This window comes from Alligator mississippiensis, chromosome 2, assembly GCF_030867095.1.
Source record: "Alligator mississippiensis isolate rAllMis1 chromosome 2, rAllMis1, whole genome shotgun sequence".
Lineage (NCBI taxonomy): Eukaryota > Metazoa > Chordata > Crocodylia > Alligatoridae > Alligator > Alligator mississippiensis.
In genome coordinates, this window is record NC_081825.1 from 151,386,648 (window position 1) to 151,407,261 (window position 20,614).

Below are 20,614 nucleotides of genomic sequence, written 5' to 3' on the forward strand. Positions count from 1 at the left end.
AAAAAAGCCTTCGATCTGGTTTCCCATGATCGCCTCTTGGAGAAACTGGCCAATTGTCGCCTTGGGTCCTCCACGATCCACTGGCTGGAAAATTGGCTCTGGGGTCGGACCCAGAGGGTAGTAATTGATGGAAGTCACTCATCGTGGTGTCCTGTGACCAGTGGGGTCCCCCAAGGCTCTGTCCTTGGACCCATACTGTTCAACATCTTCATGAATGATGTGGACACTGGAGTCAGAAGCGGACTGGCCAAGTTCGCCGATGACACCAAGCTTTGGGGCAAAGCATCCACACCAGAAGACAGGCGGGTGATCCAGGCTGACCTGGACAGGCTCAGCAAGTGGGCGGACGAGAATCTGATGGTGTTCAACGCCGATAAATGCAAGGTTCTCCACCTTGGGAAAAAAAACCCGCAGCATCCTTATAGGCTCGGCTGTGCTATGTTGGCTAGCACTATGCAAGAAAGAGACTTGGGGGTCATCATTGACCACAAGATGAACATGAGCCTGCAATGCGATGCTGCGGCTAGTAAAGCGACCAAAACGCTGGCTTGCATCCATAGATGCTGCAGAAGCAAATCCCGGGACGTCATTCTCCCCTTGTACTCGGCCTTAGTGAGGCCGCAGCTGGGAGTACTGCGTCCAGCTTTGGGCTCCACAATTCAAAAAGGATGTGGAGAAGCTTGAGAGAGTCCAGAGAAGAGCCACGCGCATGATCAGAGGTCAGGGAAGCAGACCCTACGATGACAGGCTGAGAGCCCTGGGGCTCTTTAGCCTGGAAAAGCGCAGGCTCAGGGGTGATCTGATGGCCACCTACAAGTTTATCAGGGGTGACCACCAGTATCTGGGGGAACGTTTGTTCACCAGAGCGCCCCAAGGGATGACGACTAGGTTGAATGGTCATAAACTACTACAAGACCATTTCAGGCTGGACATAAGGAAGAATTTCTTTACTGTCCGAGCCCCCAAGGTCTGGAACAGCCTGCCACCGGAGGTGGTTCAAGCGCCTACATTGAAGACCTTCAGGAGCAAACTGGATGCTTATCTTGCTGGGATCCTATGACCCCAGCTGACTTCCTGCCCTTTGGGCAGGGGGCTGGACTCCATGATCTTCTGAGGTCCCTTGCAGCCCTAATGTCTATGAAATCTATGAAATATAGGTGCAGGGGTTTGGGGGGAACTGTACCCCAAATTCTTGAAAGTCAAACTCATGTCACGGCTGTGTGGTCCACCACAGGGGGGTGAAAACTTCAGGGCCAGTAGCTCTTACTGAGGCCACAATGCCTGCTACGTTTCAAGGAGATAGGTGCCGGGGTTTGCGGGGACCTGCAGACTCTTGGCTTGAAGAAAAAAGGATGAAATCCATCCCCTTGTGGAACACCAACAAGTAGTTTATTAGTTAAGTCCCACTTGAGCCTTCCATTGAGGAGGGAAGGAGGGCTTCTTCTAAGGCATGAGTAATATACTTGCAGGCCTTCTACAAAGACCCTAAATAATCTGCTGCAGAGCTGCTAAATAGGATAGCTTCCCAGGAGTCATCTCAAAGTGCTAATCCTGAGGCCTATCTGTTGATGTAACGTTTCTTGAGGGGAATTTTGCAGGCTTTTTACATGGAAGCCAAACTGGTCAGCGCAGGTATCTCTGAAGGCAAAATGGAGCTGTTTATAAACTGGACGTGAGTAAAGGATAAGGAGTCTGTCTCCATATGTGGACATAAGTAAAGTGACTGAAATCGTATTAGCCTCATTCCGGTGTATCTGCACACTAAAGGAGAGAACAGGAAACAGATGAGAGAAGTATAATTGCTTACTATGTATGAACTGTCATTGTAATATCACTTAAATTAGAGTGTAATTCTGTGGCTTTTATAACTTTTTATATCTTTTTATATCTGTAATATGCATTAATTTACATAGTGTTTGACCCTGTTCCCATAAAATTTAACAGGAGCCTTCAACTAACTTGAATAGGAGTATAATTAAGCCCGTAACCTGGTTAGCCACATGACTAAGTGTAATTACAACATAAAAGTAAGTAGATAAGATCCCTGGATTAAACATACCCATGCTTAATAATTAAACCAAGAATTGGGGCACTTAGTTTCCAAAACAGAATAATTACCATGCCATTAACCTAACTGCAATAATCCATGATATAAGTACAGGTGCTGTATTTGTATGTGGAGATTTATTAAGCGTATCCCTCTGCTATTTATTTTAGTCAATTCATTTAGTATTTTATATTTAGAGTTATGTGTGTGTGGGAACCACTGATCTAGCCTGAATATAAATACCACACCAGCCTAGTTCTGGGTACTAGGGTCCACATTTAAAACCCCAAATACAGCAGTTACAAAATATAAACAGTTCAGAACAGCAGCACTTCCCCTTCCCTCTGCTTTATCGCACCTTAGCTAATTATCAGCCATGCCACCAGCACTGCTTTAAGCTCCTCTCTGCACTTAATGCTCACTAATGATTATAATATTTATAAAAGCCAGCGGGGGTGCTAAATCTATAGAACTAAAAAAAGCACCAGTCTCTGCTTATGTCAGCACTTTCAATTGTCTATGGGAGAACAAGAGTGACTGACTGCACTAGAACAAAAAAATGTGGCCCTTCCGGTTCAGGACCCTGTCCCATCCTAAGGGAGGCTTATAGTTCTTCTTGGTGGGCAACAGCCCACAATTCCCTGAAAGTAACAAATAGCATGTTAGAGACCCTGCTTCTTACAATAGCCTATTTATCCCTAACTCTTTAAAGGGAAGCCAAGCCCTCCTTCATTCCCCTTCTGAGGCCATGTCTAGCCAATTTGGTACAACTCCTACAGAAGTAAACATTTCTTCACAACCCTCTGCAAGAAATCCATATCTAACCCAGTGGATCTCAGCCAGGATGCCATGAGATCTTTATATATTATATTGTATTGTGTTGTATTGTATTTGAATCTCATGTTTCATGAGGGTATTGGCAATTCATGGTCAGGCTAGATCTGTAGTTCTCAAGTTCGTCACTTGGGCTAGGTATAGATGTCTGGGGAGGTTGGAGCGCTTTAAAAATGACCACCCAATCAAACTTAGTTTGCCCAGGTATGGAACTTACACTTAGATTCTATCTAGTTAGGTTGATCTAATTGTGAATGGTACAGAAGTTCAAGATGGTTAGATAGGTCTAAAAATGGCCAACCTGAACTAATTTAACCCTAGCTTAGCAGTAGTCTAACATAGTGAGAAGCCCCAGCTTCAGGGCTGCACTTTTCCTAGCCCCTTCCCCCAGCACCAGGCTATTTTAGTGCCCCTACCCTTTGCATCACCCCTAGACAGACAATCACCACCCCCCCCAGCCCCCGAGGACCAGCCCACCCCCCTGAGGCTGCCAAACTCCCATATTGCAAATTGCCCCTGGTGTTGGTTTTACTGGCATTTGCTGGTATGAGGAACTGGGGAAGTGTGTTTGGGAAGGGGTGGGTAGGATTGAGATCAGGTTGTTTTGCTGGAGGCAGAGGTTGTTGAGGGCTAAAAATTTGGGAGGGAGGGGCCAGGGGGCTAAAATAGCCCCTGGTCCCAGGGGAGAAGGAGCCCCCCCCCCCGCATTCCCCCAAACCCACCCATGGAGCCACCAGCCCTCGAAGTCTGCTTGTCCCTTCCCCCACCCCAATATACTTTAATCAGGTTCCTGGGACTGGTGAATGCTGGTATACCTAGCCCCAGGAGTGGTTTGCGAGATTGGGGGCAGTCTGGCAGCGGCAGAGAGTGAGGGCTAGAGGGGTCCGTGGCGGGTTTGGCAGATCAGAGAGCTGTAATTAGCCATGTTAGTTTTCTGTCTAATGTATCAATGTTAACACAGGCAAGCCTATATACATTATTGGTGTGTTGGATGTTTCAAGAGTTTCACAAAAAATACTGGAGCCTAAAGATTAAGGTCTGCAGGGAGTGAGAGAGCAAGATTTTCTTTTATGTTGGTTATGATAAAATTTCCAGTGCTTTGCAACCTGGCCAATTATATATCACGACCCTACCAGCGTGGCAAAACTGGGAAAAACTGAGCTAGATGAACACATTCCCTTCTGGCCTTAAAATCTACGACTAGAGTATTTATCCATGTCCCAGACCCCTTATATACAGAATAAAATTCCATGACTCAAGATTTTTTGCCCTACTCATGCCTTCCACAGGTTTACTGCAAATTATATAAAGCAGTTCCCTCATAAGGTTAAGTCGTGGTGACAGCTGACTCGGATATGCCACCCTTAACTCGGGTGGGAAGGGGGAACAGGATAGTTTTAAACCATGGTAATTCCAGTTTGGCTATTTATGTGACTACAAAGGATTTGGGGTTTATGGGTCTTTTTCAGAACTCTGTTCAATTGCCAAAAATAGCTGGAATTTGAATATCAGTTTGCCCAAAAAGAGAAAACACCTGAGCCAAAAAGGCAAGCAAAAGTGGAAGTGTGGGTTTCAACAGAAAGCACATATTCAGATGCTAAGGAATGAATGCAATAAAGGCCTCAAACAAAGCTGTCCAACTTTTCAGTGGCTGTGGGCCACATGTCATAGGGGTGGATCTCCACTGGCCACAGCTCCCCTAGGCTGCACAATGCATAGGTTCCCCTGCTCTGCAGCCCCTACCACCAGCTGCCATGCTTCTCCCCCATGTTCCTCCTGCCATTCTCCCCCATCACGTGGGCTTCCCCATGCCCCACCACCACCTCATTGTCTCCCCTGAGCCACATTCACCCCTGCTGCATGGGCTCCCCGGCCCTGCAACATGGTCTTGCTTGCAACCCCACTGCCAGATGGCCACCCTGATTCTAACCCTCTGCATGCCACCTGGAGCTCCTGCTACTGCACAGGCTCCCCTGCTTCATGGACCCAGCTGAATCCCAGAGCCCCGGGTTTCCTGGACATGCCACACTGACCCCATGGGCAGGGACAGGAAGCACAAGCCAGAGAAGGGAGGGGAAACAGCAGGCATAGCAGAGTGGGGAGCAGCACCCAGGAAGGAGTCTGGGGGCCTCAGTTTAACCCCTCACAGGCTGCCAGTGGGATAGCCCTAACCTAAAATAAAATGAGACTGAGTTATAAGGCTGAGATGCACCTCAGTATGCTTGAACAAGGGGGGCTTATGTCAGATCCCTCACTTGCTACCACAAAAATTGTTAAAAAACAAACAGATAATTTAATTATAATTTTAAAACAACGGATTAAAATTACATTCAATGATGTTGTGGGACTGCATATAAAACAATTAACGTTTTATCCATTATGTGACCATGAATTAAAAATTCTTCATTACATAAGTGAATTAATACACTTCAGCACTTGTGGTTATCTTTTTGGAATCTACATACAGGACCTGAAAAGTTTTATGTATAATGTTATTCTAGCTGAAGGAATTATCACATCCCTTCTCAAAATGAAGCTCATTTCCGCTGCAGGAAAGTTCAGGGAAGATTCATAGAGCCATACATTGTAAGGCCAGAAGGGGCCTTGGAAGATCATCGGGTCCAGCCCCCTGCACCAAGCAGGAAAGGAAGATCTAACATATATCAACCATAAATTGTACTAATTGCATGATTCACTGCTTCAGTATTGCCAAAACTGATGCAATATTATGTTAATAGACAATCAAGGGATATATTTGGATATGTACTGCCACCCAATGAAATGATGTAAAACTACAACTCCACATACAAATCTGCTGAAGTCTATTGGTAAAGCAATGTGTCACAGTTGTATCTGAGGCACTGTGGTGTTACTGATATGATTACTGATTTCTTTAAACTTTTTCAAAACTATTTGGAAAATTTATATCTAGGAAAGCTTTCCCTGTTATACAGTAAAAGTTCTCTTTCAGGAAAATAAAAAAGTATGTTCTGCTTCTAACTCATTTACCTGCTGTGGGCTTATAGAAATTTGCCTAGCTTAAAGGCTTATCTTTCAAACCATTCTCTTGTGCCCTTCTTGGTGGAAAGTGAATGCACAGGTACTCATAGTATGACATGTCCCTTGCTTTCTTATATGCTTTGAGCTGTGATAAAGTTAGCAATATTGCAACATCCCCACGGGCATCTGAGTTAGCAGATGCTGAAATTAATGGAGTAGATCACACTTCAGAGCTATTACTTCAGGCTCTCTGAAAATTCAGGTACGCATCACAACTTCAGTTGCAAATCAGACATACCTGTAAGGCTTTCTCCAGAACTATGATGGCTAGAAACTTAGAGCTAAATTCTATTCCACTTGGCATATCTAAATGGCATGGGTATAGCCCCAAACTGCAGTTTGCAGGCAACTATGAACAGTTCACAAGTCAGAATTGTTCATGCTGGTCTATTGAACATGAGGAGTAGGAAGAGAAAGAAGTGACTTGTAGCTCAATAGTCTTATAGTTCAGACACTTGTCCAAGGAGCAGGAGGTGTAAATTTTGGTCTGCCTCACCTAAAGGGGGTTTTCATTTCATGCTTCCCAATGAAATAGTCTCCAGCCCGCAAGCCAGGCATTGCCCACACCCTTCTTCAGCTCTCCCCTTGAAGCTGACCCACTGTCCAGACAAAACAGGGAGATATGTAGGGTTAGGAGGAAGAATGCAGGCCAAAGGGTGTGTGCCTCTGTGAGATGGTAGCTGCCCTAAAAGAGAAGGGGCTTTGGTCCAAGCATAGGCCCTGGTTCCCAATCAGACAGGATATTTTTTTCTATGCTGATTGTCCAATAATATTGAATGCAAGGTACAGAAGGTGAGGAGTTTCAATAGGAGGGTTAAAGAAAGCTTGGTCAATGTATGACCCGTGGTGTGGTGGTTAGAGACTACCTATGGTTGCATTGAGGGGGAGGGGTAGACCCTCGGTTTCTTGATCCCTGGACAAGTGGCCCGAATTATGGGAGGCCACAATTCAGCTTCAGAAGGTCAGCTTCTGAGTTTGTGGAACTCTGACCCTAGTTCTTAAAGGAGGTAATGGATCAAGTTCCACCTAAATCAAAGACTTTATTTTGATCTCTGAACTCCGGTGAAGCTCCACTCCTCTGGGACATATCACAAAAGCTAAGGTAGAGGATGTGAGAGCTGAGGACAACACTTTTGCTCAAGGGATCCAGCTATGGAACAGTCTTGCAGTGATCAAATCAATCCAGCATGAATGTCTTCAGGAAACATTGCAAAACCTTCCTCTTTGTGAAAGCTGTCCCACCATAACATACATTCCTTCTATTTGCAGTCCTCCACCAAAATCTACTGGATCTCTCCCAAACCCTAGCATCTATCCCTAGAAGAATTTTAACCCCCAAAAGGGAGAAGTGGAGAAAGTACCAGGAGGGAATTTGTGACTACTGTTGATTTTTATCTGGATGGTGTTCAGGTCCGCAGTGATGAGTAGCAAAATAAAGCCCTAAGAAGATAAGGTAAAGTCTGCTGATGGACTGGCACTTGGTCCATCTTCTCCCACTCTCAGAAATACTAGGACCAGTCCTTTTACCATGTTGATGGAAAGATATTTCTGTAATTTTGCCTATTGGACAAACCTGGATCTGTTATGCTAGAACCACTATAGCAGTGATTTTCAGTCAGGGTGCTGGGGCACCCAGAGGTGCCTTGAGATCCTTTCAAGGATGTTGTGGGATGCCACACTTTTAGCACTGTTAGTTGCACACACACGATTCATAAAACAAGCCCAGAGATTTCAAGTCAGAATCATCATAGTGTTAAAAATGTTCTGACTTGTAATTTTTCTTGCTCTATAATTTTTCTTTAAAAGGAAAAGTTTTGGAGTTTTCACTCCAAAAGGAGTGAAAACTAAGAGCTAGTATTTTCCCAGCAGTGCCCTGAATTTATCAAGGGATGTCTATAGTCTATCAAGGGGTGCCTCAAGCCTTAAGAGAATCACTGCTCTAGTGCAAGGAAACCAGGATTTTGCTCTCCCTTCCCATCCTGGTACCTTTGCTTTCTTTCCTATTTTGTGAACCTTCTGTTCTCCTTTCTTTTAAGAGACCACCAACTTTAATATCATACTGCAGTTAAGATATTAAGACTATTTTTCTAATGCTGTTGCAAAATACATAAAAATGCTGGTAACTGAAAGAGATTTTGAAAAAGATGTATTTACTGCATTTTTCTCAATTTATGCATTCAGTAGCCTGTGAAGCTATAGTCAGTGTCACAGTTTGCCCTGTATAGTTAGTAAGACCTTGATCCCGCTAATGCTATAAAAGTACATGCGAGTTGTCTCACTGAAGCTGGAGTTAATAGTGTGTTTGCAGACTTAGGGCTTTGGTTAGTCAGTTTGTCCTGGATTATTTATACGTCTGGTGGAGCAGCACCAGGCCCTGTTCATATGGGGAGGCCCTGTCTGCCTCTTCCTTTTTAGACAGATGTATTCCCCTTTCCACTGCTCTCTCCCCTCCACAGGCCAAAGAAGGAAAGTCCCTGCTGTTTCCAGCTCTCCCTCTCATCAGGGGAAATGGCAGACACTTCTGAATCCTAACTCACAGCCAGACTCCACAGGAAACAGACTGGCTCTGTCAGTGCCTATTGATGCTTTCCACTATATAGCTCCATATTTAGTTTGCGCAAGGTGCATACACACGCACACACACACACACACACACGTGCACCCACACACATTTGTCTGCATCTGAATCTTCATGTAGACTATTTTTAGACCCCTCCATTTCCCTTCTATCCATGCTCTTCCCCCTGCCCTATGCCATCACACAAAAATATGCATTGTGTCAATCTGCCAATTCTGCTGGTTGTATGTAATGTCACACTCCAACTCCTTTTTTAATCTGCTTTACCCACTGGTAGAGTAGACATTCCTTACTTGCAGGTACGCCCAGCCTGTGGAAAGACTCATCTGAGATGGAAGTATGCAACAGGCAGTGTAGACAGGCACAGCTGAGGGAGATTTACATTCATTTCATACTGGGCTGCAGATGAGAGCGCATCATGGCAGTGTTGCTCAACCTTTTCCGCCACTCTCTGGGTAACCCCAGTTCTCCCTTCCAGGGAGAAAGTTTCAGTGTTGCCAACTCTCATGATTTTTGGTATTGTTCTTAAAGTCTGCTTCAGGAATGTGCAAAACTTAGCTCTTTCATTTATCTAGATGGATAGATAGAAGAAAGAGCTGGCTATCTATCTATCTAAGTTTTCCACATTCCCAAAGTGCAGACTTTAAGAGCAATGCCAAAAATCACGAGAGTTGGCAATACTGAAGTTTTTCCTCATCTCTAAACTACACTTCCCTTGCTGCAAACTTCAGAGCGTGCTCCTTGTTCTGTCATCTGCCACCACTGAGGACAGCCCGGCTCCATCCTCTTTGCAGCGCCCTTCAGGTAGTTCTCTCATCTCTCCTCTGGCGATCATCACATACCAACTTCTGCCATCTGCTCTTCTGGCATGCAGGGAATTGAAGGCTGCAATGGAGCCTCCCCCCAGCCTTCAGTCCCTCCTCCAGCCTCAATCAACCCAGCTCAGAGCAAAGGAGAAAGGGATCCCCGCCCTTGTGGAGGCGTCCCTGGTGCCAGGCTAGAGCCAGCCCATTTCTGCCGTCCGCACCGCGGGCAGGGGCAGGCCGAGCTCCGCGGGCGGGCGGCGGCGACATGTCGCGCTGCTGGGGCGCGGGCTCGTGCGGGCAGCTGGGGCTGGGGCTGGGGCCAGCGGCGGTGGCCGTGTCCTGCCGCCCGGGGCCGGCGTTGCTGGAGGCGGCGTGCGGGGAGCGGCACACGCTGCTGCTGCGCCCGGGGGGCACCGTGTGGGCCTGCGGGGACAACGCCCGCGGGCAGCTGGGCAGGCGGCCGCCCCCGGCCCGCAGCTACGCGCCAGGTGAGCGGGCACAGCGGGAGGGGCCTCGCGGGCTCCTACAGCATCTGCCGCCCTTGGGTGCGGGTGCACGGCGCCCAGCACCCCGCTGGGCTCTTCCCCCCGGCCTGGGAGCAGCAGCTCTGTGCGGAGCTAGCCCCAGACATCCCTCGTGACGATGATTTCATTCTCTTCTAAAGTAGGTGACATCTTTTATTAACCAAACCAACTAAATGGTTGGGAAAAAGTCCTCTGCCAGCTTTTGGGCTTCTCCAGGCATTGGGAGATTGCTTTTATTTTTGTCTGTTTGGGTTGTGTTTGTGCAAAGAACTTTCCCCCCAACTATTTAGTTGGTCTAACAAACGAGGTCACGTCTACCCAAGGAACCCGGCCTGTCTGTGTCCTGAGACCAGCGGTTCCCAAGCTCTGGCAGATTGCGCACCACCAACTTAAAATGATACCACCTGAAGTATCACCAGCAAATTGTTCAGTTCAGCCTTAAATATCACCAGCAAATTTTTGTCATATGGTCATTATAATCAATCTCTTAACATGTACCACTGACAGGTTGTCTTCATGCCACTGGTGGTACGTGTACCTCAGATTGAGAACTGCTGCCTTAGATCAACAGGGCTACAACCAACAGCCTCTTCTAAAGTGGAGAGTTGGCTCTCTTCTGTTCTCTACTAAAATGACACATAAAAAGTCTGGTCAACTGAAACTGTTCACCTAGTTTGAGTTAGGAAAAAAACAAACCCATGGGGGGCAGAAGGACATATCATTTCAGTATATGCCAGATGTTCCAGGAACTGGATATACAGGAGATGGGAATCTTCCTAGAAGCTGTGGTCCCCACTAGTGCTGCTGATGTGCCAGTGGGGTGGTGCTGCCCAGGGTGGGAAGAGCTGGGATTGTTTTGCCAGGCTCTGGGTATCCGGGCGTAGCTGTACAGGCAAAGGAAGTGCCAGGCACATAGAACAGCACAGGCTTTCCCAGACCCAGTGCCCAGGGGGGGGTCACAGGTGGCCCTTTTTTTTTTCTTCTTAAATAAAACTCCTTTGTGCTAGGGCTCAGTGCCAGGCTTACCCACCAGCCAGCTGCTAGACTGATTTTATTATTTTGGGGGGGATGTGTCACCACTCTGGGGCTCTGTAAAAAGCACAGGGGCAGTCACTAAAAGCAGACATACGGACCCACATTCAGCAGCTGCAAATGAGGAAGGCTCAGTTTGAGATTTTTTTTTTCTGTTCTGTGTTTTTTTCCCCACTGTTTTGGTTTGTTTCCTCCCTCTTTTTGCATCTGCCCAGGAAGGGAAGGGACAGAGGAATCTACTGCTGCTGGTGCTGTACTGATGAGTTTCGATTACTGCCTGGACTGCAGGTTTCAGCTTCCCAGGCTCCAGGGTTTTCAGCAGCTGGCTTCTTTCCACAGCCCTGCTACTTTCAGTTTCATTTTCTTTTTCTGTTGCCAGTCTCAGTCATCTGCTGAGACTCAAAACTCTGCGCCCGCTGTTGTCTTCCTTGCCTGTGTCTGTTGATCACTCCTCTTCTCCCCAGCACAGGCACAGAGGTGTTGTCCAACCTGGGAAAGGATGGATCCACCCCTAACCGTAGTCTCATGAGAACTCTGAATGGGGCTCTGTATTTAATCTGCCTCATCATATTATCTCATCCTTTTTCTTCCCTGAATGTATTCCAACACGTACTCTGTGTGTGTGTGTGTGTGTGTGTGTGTGTGTGTGTACACACTAGCCAATTGCCCGTCAAGAATGACAGGCGGGGAGGGGCCTGAGATGCAGTGCCACCACCTAACGCCCCACGCTGCCGCTGTTCTGCTGCTGTTCTGCAGTGCTGGCCCCTGCTCTCCCACCCCCTTGTAGGGAGCGGGGTGGGGGAGCCTTGCCTTAGCCCCCCCACCCTTTGTCTGGTCCTCGGCTCAGCTTTGGAATCATGGCGGCACTCCCCCACACTTGAGGCACTCCAGCTGTTTCCGTCAGTCAATCAGAGCGTGAATAGAGCGTTACGGACAGACAGACACAGGCTTTTATAATAGTAGAATAATACACACACACACACACACACACACTGTATATACTATGCTATATATGCAGACAAGGTTCTTTGGGTGAATCTGATATCTTTTACTAGACCAACTTAAAAGTTGAGGAAAAAAATTTAGCAAGCTTTCAGGTTTAAAAACCCTTCATCAGGCTGAGGAAGTCTCTGTAGTTGGTGTGTGCTCTTCCTGGGTGGAATGAATAGTAAAGAAGCCAGCAAAGCAACCAGAGACTAGGCTGGTATTCATGCAAGATAGGCAGTCAGTGAAGATGTAAATTGAAAGAACCTTGTCTGTCTATGTCCTTAGACCGACATGGTGATAACTTACACCCCTATACTATATATACTCTCTGTGTGTCTATATATATATATATATATAGACACACACACACACACACACACACACACACACACACACACAGTCTTAGTTAAAAAGCACAGACACAACAGTAAGCATTAAGCAAAGGAACCTCATATATCAATCCATAGATATTTCTGTCTATCTTTGCTTTCTTTGATTTGTTTTCTTTGCTTTCATATGTATTTATATTTACATAGATATATGAGCTTTAAGCAAAGAAAGCTCTTTCTCTCTCTATTATATCTGTATGTGTGTGTATGTGTATATATGTATATATATATGAGCTTTCTTTGCTTAATGCTGTTGTATGCATGCACTTTTCTGAGTAAGGGCATATATGTTTATGCTCCACATGGTTTTTTATAGGATGATTTTGACATTGTTTATCTAATTACTCCTGCAGTTTGCTTAAAACAGGTATTTTTTTAAATGACATCTAAAGGATACGTGAAGGATATTGCAAATGTCACCAACTTGAAATAATATAAGATGACAAGAGTGTTTAACACTGTCATGCATATTAGGCCTGTGCAAAGTGGCTAGTATTTGCTTTGGTTTTGGATTCACCCGATTTGGGGGACAGTGATTTGATTCGATGATTCGAATCACTGTCCCAAATTGATTCAGCCGAGTCTGATTTGGAGATTTAGCTGCCACCGAATTGGCCGAATCTCCAAATCAAACAGGCCCCATCCCCTGCCTGCTGTCCTAGCCTTGTCAATGGATGCCCCACCCAGCCCCAGCATGCCTGTACTTAAAAAAAAAAAAAAGCCCTGCACTCACCGGCTCCTGCCAGGCCGGGGGGGGCGGGGGGGGAACGATCCCTGCTGCCCCCCCACTGTGCTGCGCTGCATGGGGGGGTCTGCCATGAGCCCCCAGAGGCCCTGATGGCTGCTGCAGCAGCTGGTGAGTGCAGGGCTTTTTTTTTTTTTAAAGCACCGGGACGCTGGGTCTGAGCAGGGCAGCCGTTGACAGGGCTGAGAGAGTGGGTGGGGGTTGGGGGGCAGTGTGGGGGGGCTGGGAGAGCAAGCAGGGGATGGAGCCTGGCGGGGGGTCCCCCCGTGGTCCCTTCCCTTCTCCTCCAGCCCCTATTCCTCCCACCACTTACCAGCACAGAGTACAGGTCTAGCTTCCTGCGGCGGCGAGCAGGGACTGCCCGAATCTCCAAATCTCTCCTAATGTTTCTGAATTGATTCAGAGGCTTTAAATTGATTTGGCTGCCAAATCTGGCCAAATCTCCTCTGAATCGAATCAGCAACTGAAGCTTTGCACAGCCCTAATGCATATACATATATGTGGGTGCGCATACACACACACACACACAGGCACACACACACACACCGTCTTATTGCTGGAATGTTGTCAAGTTTCACATAGTGCAGACAAGATGACTCATACTTTCAGTAGAGAGTGATATGCTGTTGACCAGAGGCTGTGTCCCTAAAGATTAAAGCAGAGGGAATTGGTAGTTATTTGGCCCCATAGACTTTTCTGTATGATTATGCATAAAAAACATCCAAACCACAGGGTGTCAGAATCATTCTAGTGAAACCACGTGAAGTCTAAATGTATATGCCCTTCGTTAGAAAAGTGGACACATACAACAGCAAACATTAAGCAAAGAAAGTTCATCAAAAAACATCAGTTTGGATTTTTAGTATAAAGTATACACATATATTCTCTGCTAAAACATATTAGTGATATTGAGGAAGATATGTGCATGAGGAGTTACAGTTTTAATAAAAAAATCTCCTGAAAATTTTTATGCGGCTGAGATAGTAGCCATATTTGGCACTGTAATGAGAAAAAAGGCTGCCGATAATCTCTTTTGTACAGATTGCCTCCCGTCTTGCACACTTCTGTTGAAGTGTAACTGGATTATACACTGTAAATCCCTGCATGGATCCCTCCTTTTTGAGGACTGTTGCATTGGTAATACCAAACTATTCACCTTTACACAGATGCTCTCAATTTCTCTGATTTACAGGAGGGTTAAAAACATGCCACAGGGATCCATAATAACCTTTTTATATGGTTTTGAAATGCCTATTATAAACTCTTCAGTTTGTGTAAACTGAAAGTTTTGTGGTTTACTGTGGGTTATAAATAGCTCTCTGCCCGTGTTCATACGTCCACTGTTTCCATGATACCATAGGAAGTGAGGTTTCTTCAAAGAACTGAAGATGATTATGAGTTGAAATTCCTTCAACACAAACCCAGGAAGCATCCAATGGAGCATCAGTGAGTTGGCATTGGCCTGAGTGGTCAAGTTTGTAGGTAAAGTGTCAGTTTGTAATTAAGGTTTCATATTGAGATGACTTGGTGCAGGGGGAACCAGATTGACATGTAGTCACCCCAGTATCAGAGCAGTATGAAACTAAACTTCAGATCAGCTCTTCAAATCTGCTGGGACTTGGGGCAGATCAGTCTTACCTTAAGACCCCAGACCTCCAAGTTTTTTTATTCATGTAATCCAGGGTACCTGGCCTTCTCTCTATGTGTATCTTAGTTTGTAAGTAGAACTGAGAATTGAGTGATTAGACCTGGTTTTGTCAGGACCTGAAATGTTTCATAGCAACATATCCAGTTCCATGAACCTTTGATGAACCGTATGCAGAATTCCTACAGAATCATGGCTTCCAGGCTTTTGTGCTAGCTCATCTGGTGGATTGCTGGGGAACCAAATCTTGGATGCCATGGTTTGGAGTATTATGAACCTATGATGAACTGTCTCTGGTATCAAAGACGAAAAGTTAGCTTTTTAAATAAAAACACTATACAATTTCTAATGAACAAAAACAGAAAAAGAACAGAAAACTTGGGAAAGGTGAATTAAGATTTTAGTCTGATCACACTAAATATTTCTGTAGTATCAAAGTCTTGTAAAGTTCTTCCAACATTGCCATAATATTTTTCTTCTAGGTGCATTATGTTATCTCTCAGAAACCTGAGGACCTTTTTTTTTGCCACATATTAACCCATACAGGCATGGTCCTGTATTAACTGTGGTCTTTCCAGATGTGAAAAAGAACTCCATGTAGAAGCCCATCAGTATCTTCTTATTGTGTTAGGAATCTCCACCGCATTATGAATTGAGCATTGGCACATAACTAATCTTTTGCTGTAAAAAGGTATGTTTTTTTAACATGACTTTTCTTTTTGTAACTTGTATTTTTGTCTCCACTGAAAGAACAAGTCCAAGCATTGGAAGCACAGATTATTACTCGTGTGAGCTGCGGGAAAGAACACTCACTAGCTGTTAGCAATGAAGGAAAGGTTTTTTCCTGGGGAGCTGGGTCTGAAGGACAGCTGGGCACTGGAGAATTTGAGGAACAAAGTTTTATCCCAAAGTAAGTAACCATTTAAGCATAACACTTATGACCCACATCATGGTCCTTTCTTTTGTGGTCATTGCTCAAACCACTGTAAAATCTGACAGAGGATAACATTGGTCAGAGTTAAACAGGCAAAACTGAGAGGTTAGGATAGAGTTCTGGAGGTAAGTTTGCAGATTATTGTAATTGATAGTTGTCTTTAAAAAAGGTGTGCATGAAATGAGGCACTCCACACAAGTTTCCACACTTGAGAAGTTTGTGTGCACCTCTTTCACCGGCACTAGCAACACATTTTGGATCTTAGGGGAAAGAAATTCTTTGCAAAGAGAAAATTATCATAAACTACCAATTAGAGCAACATGATAGAACCTGTATTGCTTGTAGCTTTGTTGGAAGAGATTTTTCTGCTGAGTACAATTCATTTAATGTAAGATGCCTAGAGGAAACAATTGCTTGAGGATTTCACATATTACACTTTTTAAAAATGCACTTACAGAACTTACTTGTAAGTCATTGTCGCGAGTCACCTCACTGCCCCGCTCCTAGAGCATGGAAACTGCCAGGGAGAGAGAGCCCTGGCAGGACATAACAAGCACAGCTGTGGGTTGCCCTGGCAACTAATGAGAGTCAGCTGGCTGGAAGGGGCAGGGCTTGGCCCTCATAAAGCCCAGGGCTGAGGCCAGGCTAGTAGTTCCCTGCTAGTGGTTAGCGAGGCAGGAGCTAGGATGTGAGCATTGTAGGAATTGCTCTAACTGAGTGAAGGAGGACAGCTTGAAGAGGTTTGATCACTGTGGTTTAGCCAGGTGGCATATAGTTATGTTGTAGCCTAGGGGCTTGTGGTTTTGTTGTTGTTGTTTATTACACCAGTGGTTTGGGCGAGGCTATTAGGGGTTGGAGGAGGCGTCATAGGGACCCACAGGGGTGTGGGGCCCTAGTGCCAGTGAGGGTGCAGTATTATTAGGAAGCCCAGCGTGGGCACAGCAAGCTCTAGAGAAAGGGAACTGCTGAGCAGCCCAGTGTGGGTGCGGTGAGCCTCTGAAGAAGGGCTTAGTGTTGCAGTGAACCCTGGCGAGAGGCGGTAGTGTTGCGGTGAACCCTGGCGAGAGGCAGTAGTGGTGTAGTGAACCCTGGTGGGGGGGGGGGGGTAGCAGCGTGTTGGGCCTGAGAGTCGGGGTGTAGCTGAGAAGTCCCCAGAGTGGGCGTGAAATGGCCCCAGGAAGGGAGCAACGCTGAGAAGCCTGAGTGTGGGCGCAGGGAGAGCCCTGGAAAGGGGGCATTATCGAGAAGCCCCAGTGCGGGCGTAGCAGGCCCCAGAGAGGGGTGATGTTACAGGGAGGCCCCGAGTGGGCTCGGAGAGCCTAGGAAGGGTCAGCACAACAGAGAAGGCCTGAGAGACAGGCAGTAATATGGTCAGAGAGACACACCAACGTCTATCCCATTTGCAAGGCTTGGGGCGTGGTATTAGGGGTTGGTTGGAGCCATGCGTAGCCCATAAAGCTAGGGTGCCTGGGAAGCACCCATCATACAAGGAGACCCCCGGTGGGTCCGGGAAAACACGGGGACAGAGGTCCCAGCTAACTGTGCCCAAGGAGACATGAGGCAGCCTCCCAACTTTATCTAACAGCAAAGACGTGGCGGGCGAGAATCTGAGGGTGCCCTTGGGCCGACTTGGCACGGAGAGCGTGGCTTCAAGGAGATCACGGCCCTCCTGTAAGACCCCGCCGTGACAGTCATTTTATCAACTTGTGAGTGAGTATAGGACAATGCTGGGCCTGATACAAGTGGATATCATATGAGTAAGTGTCTTAGAAATGTAGGAGTGCAGAACTGGAAGGGACCTTATGAGCCATTGAGTTTGGGCGGGGAGCTGCTGTCAATAGCAGCCGTACAATATGATCCCATTTACTGTATTTACTCAATTGTAAGATGAGATTTCCTCCCTTCATTTAACATGGGAGGGGGGGAATCCCCTTATCTTAGAAACAAGTATGAGGGCAGTGGCAGGGCAGGTGACTGCTGTGGCTTGGGCTGTAGCCTCTACCCAGGGTTGTAGCCCCCATGCCCCAAACCCCACTATCTCTGCACCCTGTTATCTCTCCCCTGCAGCCTCTTTCTCCTATCTCCTCCCCACCATCCATGCAACTTTTGCTCCCCCACCTGCCTCTCTCCCTCCCTGCCTTACCCTTGCTCTGTGCAAGCTGGCTCTAGGCACACTGTAGCCTGGGGCATGGAGCGTGGCCCCAGCCCTGCCCATAGCAGTGGCACACAACCTACATGGCTGCTGTGGGGGTTGGCAGATTGCGGGCAAAGCAGCAGAGGCTGAGAGAGAGGGGAAGAAGAAGCAGAGGCTGAGGGCGGGGGCAGGAGGGGGAGCAGAAGAGGAAGGAGGGGCCTGAGGCTGCAGGGAAAGAAGGCAGGGGACAGAGGTGTTATGGGGGCAGGGGCAAACTAGTTGACTTCCCCATACCACCTGCCCCCCTGTAGCAGTTGAGGGCAGAGGATGAATTAAAGACAATTCTCCAATAATTAAATTATATACATGGAAAATCATAACAATTTTAAATTTTCCATGTAAGAATCTAATCTAGTGTTAAATTCATTGTTACCTTAGATTCAAGTAAATATAGTAAATGTTTATCGAGTCAATGGGAATTGCGCCAGAGCAGGATTTGTGACTGAATCATCCCCCAAAAGTCAAAGCACAAGTTAAAGCTGAAGGTACCAGTCTTATTTTGCATACCCAAATTAGCAATCCTTGAAGGTTAAAGTTTTCAGCCTCTGCAAATATCGGAGCAGTGGATGTACGCAGCAAAGCAAGGTAACTCCTTTTTTCAGACTCTCACCTACTTGATGTGTGATTTACATTACTATTTCTGTTCCTGCTGAATTTGGCCCAAAACGCATACTGTAAAACTTGAGGGGACCTAGGGTATTTATACACGTGCTCCAGGAGTGTCTGTGGGAAGGGGGGTGGGGGGGATACTTTAATTAGAGTGGCCCTCTGAGCCGCTCTAATTAAAGCACCTCCCCTCCCCCCAACACCCCTGGAACACATGTAAAAGCGTCCATGATAGATTTTTATCAGATCACAAAAGAGTCAGACCCATGGCCAGTCCTCAGACTAAATTTGAAAATTTCATCCCAAACTGGTAAAACACCAGATCTCTTCAAAAGATTAAAAAAAAAAAAAAAAAAGCTCTTGATTAAAAAATGCAGCATATTTATTTTCCCCACTTTTTTGCAGTAGATTAAATATCAGAATCATATTCACTTAAGTATTCCTAAATACATTCACAATTGGGCAGAAGCCAGACCTAGAAAGCTTAAGCCCTAAGGGAGAAAGCTTGGCAGAGCTACAGGCAACTGAAGGGGCACTTTTAGCAGGGCAGCATGTTGTCAGTGTTTAACTTTAGCTGCTGCTATACCCTCCAGCTGTAGTGCTTACAGAGTTTATCAAATGCTTGTCAAAAAGACTGCTTAAATCGCTGTGGTTAAGTAAGCAATCCATTGTGAATGCTTGTGGGATATCATGAGTTGGTGCCTGCTAATTTCAACATGAATATCAGACAGCTGAACAACAGGACAAATTACATTAAAAAGAAAGTAAAAATATTATGCTTGTATTCATGTCACCATCTAATAGAGAAACAACTACATGCAGAAAACTCTGAATGGCTAATGAGTAGGCTCAGAGGTATTGCAGATTTAAGTTTTATAGGTTTTCTAAAGCATCTTGGCCTTCTTATTTTTTTAATAGGAAAAACTCATTTATGTTTTATCTAGAAGCCAGGTTAATCTGGTCATCCTGTGATTTGTTACAGGAAAATAGATGGTTTATCAAATCACAGAGTATTACAGGTCACCTGTGGACACTATCACTCACTTGCACTAACACAAGGTAATAAACATTTTATTTTTAAGTTACTTAGAACAGGGGTGCTCTACCTCCAGCTTGTGGGCCGAATGCAGCCTGTGGAGCCTTGGAATCTGGCCCACGGCTTCTGAAGGGTTGTGAAACTTGGTGGCATGGGAACAGTGGCAGTTAATACTGCCACCCCTCCCTGCTGTCAAAATCCCAACCCTGGGGAGTGGGTCAAAGCAGGGCCACACTCCTTCCCCTGCACAGCTGAATTGGGGCTTAAATGCTCTTTTGCACCTCTTTATAGTTTTGCTGTTTTCACATTTGGCACTGTATTCTGCTTTAGTGGTGTTGCTGTTTGCACACTCAGTGGCGTATTCTGCTTTAAATGAGTTTGGTACGTAGCAAGATAAAACACCTCCAAGGGGCTGTGGGACCCAGCAGTAGCCTGTGCAGGCAGGCTCCACAGAAGAAAAAAATTAGAAAGCAGCGAGCCTGATCTTTTTTCCTCTTCCTGGAGCCTGCCTGAGCTGTGCAGGAACCTGGTGCTTCCCTCTGTGGCTTCAGGGGGTACTTCCCTCCATGGTTGTGGCGACCCCCAGGATCGCCTGGGTTGGGTGCCAGTGGGCAGGTGCCACCGGGGGCGCTCCTGAGCAGCTCAGGAACTATTTGGAAGTTAATGTGGGTGTGGTTTACTCTTGTGGGTCCTGACTGAGTGATACAACTTTACTCTTGTAGTTCATTTAGTTCATCTAAAATCCTACTTTTTCAAAGCTCTTATTGCACTAATTCAGTGGTTGTCAGTAGGGGTGCATGGATAGAGATTTTGGGGACTGCCCAGCCAGGCAGAACAGAGCCGGGGGGGGGGGGGAACGTGTGCCCCTATGTCTGCACAGGGAGGGGCAGGCAGACTGAAGCTGCAGGCAGGAGCTGGCTGTGCCAGGCTCTTCTCAGTCGGGGCTGGGCTAGGGGTGGGCAGTGGCAGTGCTGGGAGAAAGGCTATGGGGGGGGCTGCAGCCACCCCGAATTTTGCCATAGCCCTCACAGGCCCTCCTCACAGCACGGTGCCACCCACCCAGAAAGCAGCTCTGGCTCAGTGCTCCACCTCCACCCATGCACTGGAAAGTGCTGGGACTGTACTGGGTGGGCAGCAGCGGCACTGGGAGTGGGGGCTATGGTGAAATTTGGGGTGGCTGCAGCCCCCTCCCCCCCC

At 46.5% G+C, this 20,614-nt stretch overlaps 1 protein-coding gene across 7 annotated transcripts in view; it reads left to right on the plus strand.

Annotated features, from left to right (window-relative positions):
• Positions 1-9,501: 9,501 nt before the first annotated feature.
• Positions 9,502-20,614, plus strand: part of LOC102563590 (probable E3 ubiquitin-protein ligase HERC6) — a 47,747-nt gene continuing 36,634 nt past the window's right edge. For 5 of the 7 annotated variants that reach the window (XM_059722303.1, XM_059722304.1, XM_059722306.1 and 2 more), the window contains exons 1-3: positions 9,507-9,813; positions 15,398-15,557; positions 19,364-19,440. In XM_059722303.1, coding sequence (XP_059578286.1) covers positions 9,591-9,813; positions 15,398-15,557; positions 19,364-19,440 — 460 coding nt within the window. In that variant the 5' untranslated portion in view covers positions 9,507-9,590. Of the gene's footprint in view, positions 9,814-15,397; positions 15,558-19,363; positions 19,441-20,614 lie in introns of all 7 variants that reach the window. The other 2 variants (XM_059722308.1, XM_059722307.1) reach the window with 2 other exon arrangements.